Below are 10,210 nucleotides of genomic sequence, written 5' to 3'. Positions count from 1 at the left end.
CAGGCGTCATTTGAAGGATCAAGCTCGACGAAAATGGTTCACATTAGTGAATACTAATGCCATCTCTTAGAATTTGCAGGTACTTATCAGACTGCCTAGTACGTCCGATTTGGTGAAAAGGGCACCTTGCCGAACATCAGGACTAGCGAATTCAACTGGATCGATGACTGAATTCGAGTTTTTTAAAGTGATCAACCACTTTATAGAATTCATGGGCAGTACAAGGGATAATCCAACGATACTGGTTCTTCAGAATGATAGATCACCATCTTCGCTCAATATAATTGAGAGAGCTCAAGCATCTGGTGTGATTTTTTTGTCCTTACCGCCGAAGACTGACAATATTATGCGTCCTTTAAATATCTCGGTGCATGAGCCGTTTAAACGTATTATAAGGAATCTCGCCAAGTTTGAAATAATACTCATTCTAGGACGATGGCTATCAGTGACATTAGTCCTTCCATTTCTGAAGCTTTTTATAAAGCTCTCACGCCTCTAAATACATTGTAGGGGTTCAAATCGAGTGGAATATTTCCTTGTGATGCAAATGTGTGTTCAAGCAGGAGTTCAAATCGGAGGATGAAGAAGATAGCGGATCGGATGAAGAGTTTGAAGATGATGCAGAAGACGCAGAAAATGCTGAGTTATTTTTTTATAGAGAATTGAATAGATTAAGGTTTCGTACTTAAATTACGCAATTTTTAGTTTTCAGAAATGTTTTGCTAGTTGTTGCTAGGAGAATTAGGCAGCGTGTCCGAGAACCTTATTTTAAAAATTCCCTGCTTTTTCTTCAACTAATTTTTTTTTTACTTGTTTATTTTAATCAAGAAAATCTCTTTTCTACTATAAAAATGGCTTGTTAAGAAAATACTTGAATTTGCAACATAAAAAGATAAACTCTCATGAGAAAAGGAAATTTCTACTAAAACAGATCAATCTTAAATCAAAAATATAAATGTTCGAAGAAATAGTTGAATTTCCAGTTGAAAAAGATTTAAGCTTAATTTTTACGATCAAAATATGAACTTTTAAATAAGAAATAAGTTTCCACGAAAAACATTGAATTTTCAATCGAAAAAGACGACATTTTAACCAAAAATAATGACTTTTTAATCAAATTTTTGAATGCTCTACGAAATAGAGAGAGAGGGAGAATTTTCAACCGAATAGTTGTATTTTTATTCATGAAAGATGAGATTTCTTCTAAAACAGATGAATTAAAAAAAATTCTTGAAAAAAATAGTTACATTTTTATCCCAAGAAGATTCCAGTTTATATTCCAACGCCAAAATAACAATTTTTAACAAAAAGTTAATTTTCTCCTAAATAGTCGAATTTTTAAACAAAAAGTATAACTTTTTAACAAGATTGTTAAATTTTTAACCAAAACAGTTAAATTTTTGTACAAGAAAAATAAAAATTCTACTAAAACAGATGCACTTTTTAATCAAAAAGACAATTTATCAACAAAAAAGATTAAAATTTTGCTCTAAAAAGATTTTAATCGACTTTTCAACAGAAAAATACGAATTTTAAACAAAAAGTAAATTCTACAGGAAACAGTTGAATTTAAAAAAAAACAGTTGCATTTGTTATAAAGAAAGATACAGTGTTTTTATTTAAAAAAATGAACTTTTAAATCGAAAAGACAATCAAAGAAATGAATTTTCAACTAAATATATAAATCCTAAAAAAATGATTTCTTAACAAAGTGATTTAACCAAATCATTCAAACAAAATAGTGGAATCGTCAAGCCAGAAGAATCATTTTTAACCATAAAGTTGCAATTTAATTGAAAAAAAAGAAATTTCTACTAAAACAGATGAATTTTTAAATTAAAAAGATGAATTTAAAAAAAATAGTTAAATTTCCTGTTAAAAAAGATTTTAGTTGACTTGAACAAATTTTTGAATTCTCTACTATATACTTGAATTTTTCTCCCGAAAAGATGAAATTTCTCTTTAAAAATATGACTTTTTTTAATTTTAAATAAAATACTTGAATTTTCAAACAAACAAAAATTCCAGTTGAATTTTCATGATCAAAATATAAATTTTTTCAACAGAAAATAAGGTCCTACGAAAAAAATTTAATTTTCAATACAAAAAGACGAATTTTTTCAACCAAAAAGGATAAATTTTCAACAAAATAGTGGAATTCACTAATAAATGGTTACATTTTTATCCAAGAAATATGAAATTTGTACTAAAACAGATGAATTCTTAATCAAAACCCGCACCCTTTTTTCAGTTGAACATTCATCCAGAGAAAGTTTTCAGTTCATTTTTCAACAACAAAATATAAACTTTAAAAAAAAGTGGATTTTCTGCGAAATAGTCAAATTTTCAAAAAAAAAAAAAGAATTTTCAAGCAAATGGCTTTAAAAAATTTGTAAAGTTTTTTTGAAGTTTGCAAAAAGTTATTTTAACAAAATAGTTTAATTTTCAACCAAGCAGTTGCATTTTTATCCAAGAAAGATAAAATTTCTCTTAAAACAAATGATTTTTTTAAATCATAATTTCCAACCATTTCATTTTAATCCAGGAAAGATTTCAGTTTTTTCTTCGCCAACAAAATATTACATTTAAACAAACAGTATATTTTCTGCGAAATAATTAAATTTTCAACAAAACAACAGAATTTTCAACCAAAAAGTATGAATTTTAGAATCGAAAAGAAATTTCCAAAAAAAAAGAGTTTAATTTTCATCCAAAAAGATTTCAATTGACTTGTCAACACAAAAATACGAATTGTGAACAAAAAATGTCTGGAAAATAGTTGCATTTTAAACAAAACAGTTTCATTTTTATGCAAGAAATATGCAATATTTCTACTTAAAACAGATGAACTTTTAAATCGAAAAGACAAATTAAAAAGAAAAAATAGTTTTCGTCCCAAAAAGATTTCAGTTGACTTATCAGCAACAAAATTTGAATTTTAAACAAAGGTTTAATGTTCTACGACAAGAGTTCAGTTTATAAACCCAAAAGACGAATTTTTAACAAAACAGTTGAGTTTGCAACCAAAAAGAATGTCTTTTTAAGAAAATTGTTAAATTTTTAACCAAATAATAAAATTCATAACTAAAAAGATAATCGTCAGGAGAGTTTTTGCGAATTTGCACAAATTACGTACTTGGGTGAAGGACCCCCTCCCCCCATAAACTTTTACGTAATTTAAGTACTGTCCCTAAGGTTGATATTGAGTTCCAAAGAGTTACATTGATACGAAGGTATTAAATTCGTATACAAAATGAAATAATAAGGATCATAAAAAATATAATATCGTTTTATTATGTTGATTACCTCGTATTAGACGAAAGTGATATGTAAAATCTTTTATTTATTAGAATAAATATTTTATTAATAAAAATATGTTCGCTGTATGTCTCTCATATTATTGGCAATTCGAAACCCGAAAAGTGAAAAAAACAGGCATTTTTCCTGAGATTTTGTAAATTCATGATAGCCAAAATGGCCATCATGAAACTGAAATTTTTTTCATTTGAAATTAATAAAACTGAAATTTAAATTAAGCAAAGTGTATATCTTCTGAATTTTAAAGTTTTGAAAATGGAGTTTAAAAAATGTGTTATTCCGAAATTATTTATTCAAATGCTCAATAATTTATACGTGTAAAATGGACGTTTTTAACGCTTTTTAATTGAACAATTTTAAATTAAGAACTGTTAACCGTTATGGAATTTTCCGTGATAAAAAATATTCCTCTTCCAATTCGGAGAAAAATAAACCCAAATTTTTGTTCTTTCAAACTCGATAAAAACCTTTTAAAGAAATATCTTTTTCAATTGAAAACAAATAAAAACAGCAAATTCCTCTTCCAACTATTAAATTTTACTCAATAAGAATGGTAAACAGAAAAATGACCTCTTCTAATTCATCCCTTCAAACTCAATAAAAATGATAAAAATAAAAAGGGCTGTTTCCAATTTTTTTTAAATTGAAAATAAAATTTCCTACAATCCAGCTCAATAAAAATGTAAAAAAAATTCCTTCCAATCCAGAAAAAAATTCTTCCCTTAATTTCAATAAACACATTAAAAACAAAAAATGGCCTTTTCTATTTCGGAAAAAAATGAAAACTTAATCTCCTGTTCCAGATACTCGCAAATGTTACAAATAAAAAATTACGTTCTTCCAATTCAGAAAAAAGATTGGAAATAGAAACATCCTACCTTTAACGCAATAAAAATGGAAAAATAAAAAAAAAAATTCTAGCAATTCAGAACAAAAATAAACAAAATTTTCTTCCTTCCAACTCAATAAAAATGTTAAAAATAAAAAATGTCCTTCTTCCAATTCCGTTGGAAACAGAAAATCAAACATTCTTCCCTTAAACTCAATAACAATATTAAAAAGAACAAATGGTCTCTTCCAATTCAGGAAAACATAAATAACCAATATTTCATGCCTTCAAACTAAATAAAAATGATAAAAACATTTCTTCTAATTCAGAAAGAGAATAAACAATTCTTCCCTTAAATTCAAGAAAAGCATTTGAAAACAAAAAATAGCCTCTTCTATTTTAGAAGAAAATTAAAAACCAAGTTCCTCTCTTCAACTAAATAAAAATCTTAAAAATAAAGTTTCCTTCTTTCAATTCGGAAGAAAAATAAACAAAATTTAAAATAACCAAAATTTCCTTCTCTTAATTTAGGAAAAAAATTTTTTTTTAATAAAAAATAAAAAATTGCCTCCTTTAACGCAATAAAAATGGTAAAAAGAAAAAAATTGTCTCTTCTAATTCAGAAAAAAATAAACAACATTTTCTCTCTCCCAACTCAATAAAATTGTTAAAAATAAAACATTTGTTTCTTCGAATTCTGGAAAAAATAGAAAATCGAAAATTGTTTCCTCAAACTCAAGCACAATTTTGTTTAAAAAGTGGTCTCTTCCAATTCAGAAAAAAAGATATGAAATAAAAAGTTCCCTCTTTCAACTCAATAAGAATGGTAAATATAAAAATGGCCTTTTCTAATTCAGAAAAAAATTGTGTACCTCCCAACTTCATAAAATTGTTAAAAATAATACATTTTCTTCTTCCAATTCAGAAGAAAACATAAATATCCAAAATTTCACCTCAATGAAAATGATAAAATAAAAAAGGGCTTCTTCCAATTTAGAAACAATTGAAAATCAAAATTTGTTCCATTCCAAAATGTTAAAAGTAAAAAATTACCCTTAACTCTTTCAAATCATTCGGAATACGTTCAGAGTATTTAAATCTATTTTTAAATTAACTTGGAATCTTTTTAAATATCCTAAAATCTTTCAAATACTTAAAAATCTTTCAAACCCTACGAAATTCCTCCACTCTTATGTCTAAAATTCATTGAAATAAGATATTTTCTGAAATCCTGGAAAAATGATGAAAATGCCTTGAGAGCTTTCAACTCCTTTAAAACCATTAAAATCCTCGAAAATCTGACCAAGTCTTTTCAAATATCCTGAGAATATATAAGCCCTATAAAACCAAGCCATATTTTCCGAAATTCGGAATAATTCTTTAAAACCGCCATGCCATTGGATAATATTTGTAATTCTTTGACGTTTTTTAAACCCCTTGGAATTTCAAACATACCCTAAATACTTCAAAATGGTTTGAAATCCCTAAAAATTATTCAAATATGTTACAAATCTAATTTTTACCCCCAAAAACAGTTTTTCTTTATTATCTCTAAAACGAATCGGAATTTGTTAAACAAACAAACTTCAGATTACTTCTTACAACAAAATGGCTATTAGGATATATTTTTTATTTCGCGGGGTTACAAGCATTATTTTTTACAAGGGTGGATTTTTTTCAATTTTTTGTATACAGAAGCTTTCAAATCAACTGAATTACACTGTATATTGTACTGTTATTAGGAAAATAAAAAATTAAAGTTGCCACGTTTCAGGTTTTTGTAAAAAATTATTGCAAGGGGTGAGTTACCCCTGTAGTTAATGTATTGCTTTCCGAGGTGCACCTCACTGATTTTCTTCATCCTGTAATATATTGTAGTTCATAAAAAAATAGTAGACACTTATTTTTTACGTGCTAATTCGTTGATTTAAGGGGTGAAAACCACCCTCAAAGTTTACACCCAAAAACAGTTTTTTTCAATATCTCAAAAACTAATCGGAATTTTTAAATTCAACAAACGTTAGATTATTTCTCACAAAAAATACCCACTGCAAAATATTTTGCATACCGATGAGTTGCTACCCTTATTTTTTTCAAAGGTGAATGTGATTTTTTTTACATTATTTTTATTCTGAAATTTTCAAACATTTCAAACAAAAGCCCTCCTAAAAATACGGGTACTCATGTTATTTCATTCTTAATGCAAAATATTTGTCGAAATAAGAATTCCAAAATTTAAATTTAAAACGTATGCTAATCTACAGTAAAATTCAGCTGATTTGACTATTTCGTTCTTGAGATATTAAAGAAAAACTGTTTTTGGGGTTAAACTTTAAAGGTGGTTTTCACGCCTTAAAACGACGAATTTGAAAAAAATGCAAGAACATCTGGATATAGTTATAAATAAAATACAATAGGGGTTAATCTATATATTAATTTATTGAAAGAAATGCGACTAGAATTATCTTTTTATTGAACAAGGTGACTCTAGTGACTTTATCTTTAAAAAATAAATAAAAAGTGTTTTACACAAGAAAAAAAATTGACTAAAGGTGACTTTTGCCATTTTTTTTGTTTGTTTCAAAATCGCCAAATTGTCCTGACCAATCAAATTTCCTCCTGTTGTCCTGTTTAATTTCAGAGGCATTAAATTGAGCATATTCAAATTATTTTTTTCAGAATTTGAAATTGCACAATATTGAACGTTTGAATTCATAATTATTTTTGAAAGCCAAGATTTTAAGTTTATTCAACTTAATTTTTTGTTTAATTAACGGTCCTCATTATTATTCTTATTTAAATGCAAGGAAAAATATTCTTATTCAGTCTGTACTACTCTCACCATTTATTATTAGAAAAATCGATTATGAAAGTAATAGAAAATATATTAAATTCTTGAATAAGAGGATAGATAATTATTAGAATAAAAAAATGTATTGTTACAGATGCCAAGAGAAAACAGTCCTCTCGGGGGTGGATTATTGCCAGTTGCAACTGGCAATTGGGGATGTGGATCACGACTGAAAGGCGATCCACAATTGAAACTTGTGATTCAATGGCTTGCCGCCTCGTTAGCAGGTGTCCCTCGATTGATATATTATACTTCTGGAAATTCTACTTTATCAAAGGTAATTTTGATTTACCCTGATTAAGAATTTAAAAAATACTAAGGCGACTAGAGAAATTTTTATCATAATTTTCATCATACACCGGGTGTCTACTACAATCCTGGAAAAAAAAAATTCCCTGAGAATTCTAGGTTTTTTTCAAGTAGCTCAAGATCTAAAGATTATAAATAATGCCCTTTTTCAGTCATTTTATATAGATCGAAATGTTTAAAAATAATACCACGGTGAAAGCTCGCCTATATGAATGGCCTTGAAACTTACGCGTTCGGTAATTTGAAGAATGAAAGGGCCCCCACCTCTACCGAGACTTTTTGGTTATTTTTTGCCAAGAGACGTTGATTGACTACCCCAGCATTGTATCGATGCGCGCGCTGTAAGCAACATTTTCAACTGCACATGTGCTGAAAAACGCGAGTTGATTCGAAATTAATAAATATGTACTCAATTTAGATTAACGAAGGATTCCCGTTCTATAGGCCTCTTTTTAATTGGTCAGCCACTGACGCGAAGGAGAGCGTACACGGACCGTGGGGGGAGATAACCGAACTACGCAATTTTAAATAACCGTGTATGAGAGACTTCAAATAGGCGAGCTTTCACTTTGTTAATATGTAAAATTAAATTACTATTTTCTTTAGTCTTGAAAGTAACGTTATTGAAGAATAGGTAATATCTTAATGGGGCTTTTTTCTCCGAATATAATTAGTATGCTTTATTTAAAAATAATAATTTCCTGATTTTTTCTTAAAATCCATAAATTTGAATAATAATGAAAAAAATTTAATTATCTTCATATACTTAAAATTCATTGTATATTAAACATAATAATATTTTTAATGCAAGATATTTACTAGGTAAGTAGAAACCCTGTATAACAGGGGAAATAAGGCAATTTCTCACCAAAATATGGAAATATGGAAAATATAGAAAATATGGAAATATGGAAATATGGAAATATATTCTTTTAAGTAAAATTAATGTGAATATTATATTCAATTCAAGTTGAGACGCATCAAATTCATGACATTACAGATAAAAATATTGCATTTTCAACAAGATAGATAAATAATCAACCAAATAATTGATTTCTTAACCAAAACTAAGAAACTAAGAAAATATGTGTTCAGCCAAAAGTGTAATATAGTTCAATTTTCAGTTCAAAAAATTAATTTATAATCGAAAATAAAAACGTATTTTCAACAAAATAGTTGAATTCTCAACCAAAGCAAATTAATTAATTTTTAACTAAAATTATAAATCTTCAACTGGAATAGATGAAATTTTAATGAAAAATATTAATTTCCCACCAAAGGAAACAAAACGAATTTTCAACATAATAGTTATACTTTTAACTGGAATGATTCAATTCTTAGTTAAAAAAATAAATTTTGAACAAGAAATAATGATATGTAAACGAAATTGTCAAATTTTCAACTAAAGAGATGAATTTTCAGCTAACACATGTTTTCTAAAAACAAGATTAATTTTCCACAAAAAAGGCGAATTTTCAACAAAATAGTTAAATTCTCCATGAAAGAAAGGTGATGAATTTTCAAGAAAATTGTGAATTTTTAACAAAAAAGATGAATTTTAAACTAAATTAATGAATCAACTACAATAATTGAATTTTCTACCAAGAATATTATACTTCTACCAAAAAATAATAATTTTCAACAAAATGCATAAATTTTCAACCAAAAAATGACTATTTACGTTTTTACTTTAAAAAATTAGTTTCAACTAGAGATGAATTTTTAAATAAAATGATGGAAGATTTAAGTAAACTACCTAAATTTTTATTTAAATGAAGTTAATTTTCAGCTAAAAACAACGAATTTTCGACAAATTAGTTAAATTTTTAATTGGAATAGTTCAATTGCTACTTAAAAAAGTTAATTTTGAACCAAATTAATTTTTAATAAAAAAATACAAATCTTCGATAAAATTATTAAATTTTCAACCAAAGAGGTAATGTTGCAGAGGATGCTTTGCGGCGAAAAACAGTAATAAAACCAAAAAAAATCTGGCCGAAATTTTAAATCTTTTTTTTTTTATTTACAAAATAAATGGGGCAGAAATTCGTAAGCATTTTTAATAGATAAACAAATCGAAAGTCATATCCATGCAGTTTCGCAATCAATCAAGTTATCGACAACAGTTTGTCCGATATTCTCTAGATATTTGGTAACATTAAATTTTTTAAGAAATGAAAATAAAATTTATTTAACAATTAAATGTTAGAAAATCGAAAGTCTCGATAAAGTGTTATTTATATATTTTTTCTTTTTCGCGACACTGTTGAATCAATCTTGAAAAATGAAATGAAGGCTTAAAAAAATGAGTGAAAGTAGTCTCCGTGAGTCTACAAAACAGGGTTTTCAAAGCCTAGTAAGATGTTAATTACGTCCTTTCAAACCTTTCACTCCTACTTCTCCTCCCCATACTTCGACCTTCCCCTCCCAACCTCTATTTCTTCCTTTTCTACTTTCTCCTCTCCTCACTTCCCCAGCTTCCCGTCCCACATATTCTCCTGCTTCCCCACCCCTCACTTTTCCACTTACTCTACGCCCAATTTCTCTAGTAGCCCCTTATTCATCTACCCCTAATTTTCTCTTACTCCCCCTAACCACTTATTTTTCATCCCTTTCCCTACTCCCCATACCCGCATCACTTACACTACACCCCTACCCGCATAATTTCCCCTTACGTTCCCCTCTCCTAATTTAATCTCACTTCAACTCATCCTCCCCTTAAAGCACCTCACGACCCTTATTTTCCCCTCATTTTCCAGATTTTCCCATCCCTCAATTTCTGTACTTCCCCATCCCTTTCTTTCTTTGCTTCCTCAACCCTTTCTTACTCTACTACCCCACCCCTTGCTTACCCTCACTTTCCCGCCATTTATTTCCTCTACTTTCCCTCCCCTAAATTCTCA

The 10,210-nt window shown here is 28.0% G+C and overlaps 1 protein-coding gene across 3 annotated transcripts in view; it reads left to right on the top strand.

The window, feature by feature from the left end:
- LOC117174413 overlaps positions 1–10,210 on the top strand; it is a 67,880-nt gene that overhangs the window by 54,394 nt on the left and 3,276 nt on the right. For all 3 annotated transcript variants that reach the window (XM_033363518.1, XM_033363519.1, XM_033363517.1), the window contains one exon: positions 7,093–7,275. In XM_033363518.1, the coding sequence (XP_033219409.1) occupies positions 7,093–7,275 (183 nt within the window). The remainder of the gene's footprint in view (positions 1–7,092; positions 7,276–10,210) is intronic.

The sequence above is a fragment of the Belonocnema kinseyi genome, chromosome 6 (assembly GCF_010883055.1).
Source record: "Belonocnema kinseyi isolate 2016_QV_RU_SX_M_011 chromosome 6, B_treatae_v1, whole genome shotgun sequence".
NCBI lineage: Eukaryota > Metazoa > Arthropoda > Insecta > Hymenoptera > Cynipidae > Belonocnema > Belonocnema kinseyi.
The sequence above is the reverse complement of the archived record's forward strand: the minus strand, read 5'-3'. Positions and strand labels throughout refer to the sequence as shown.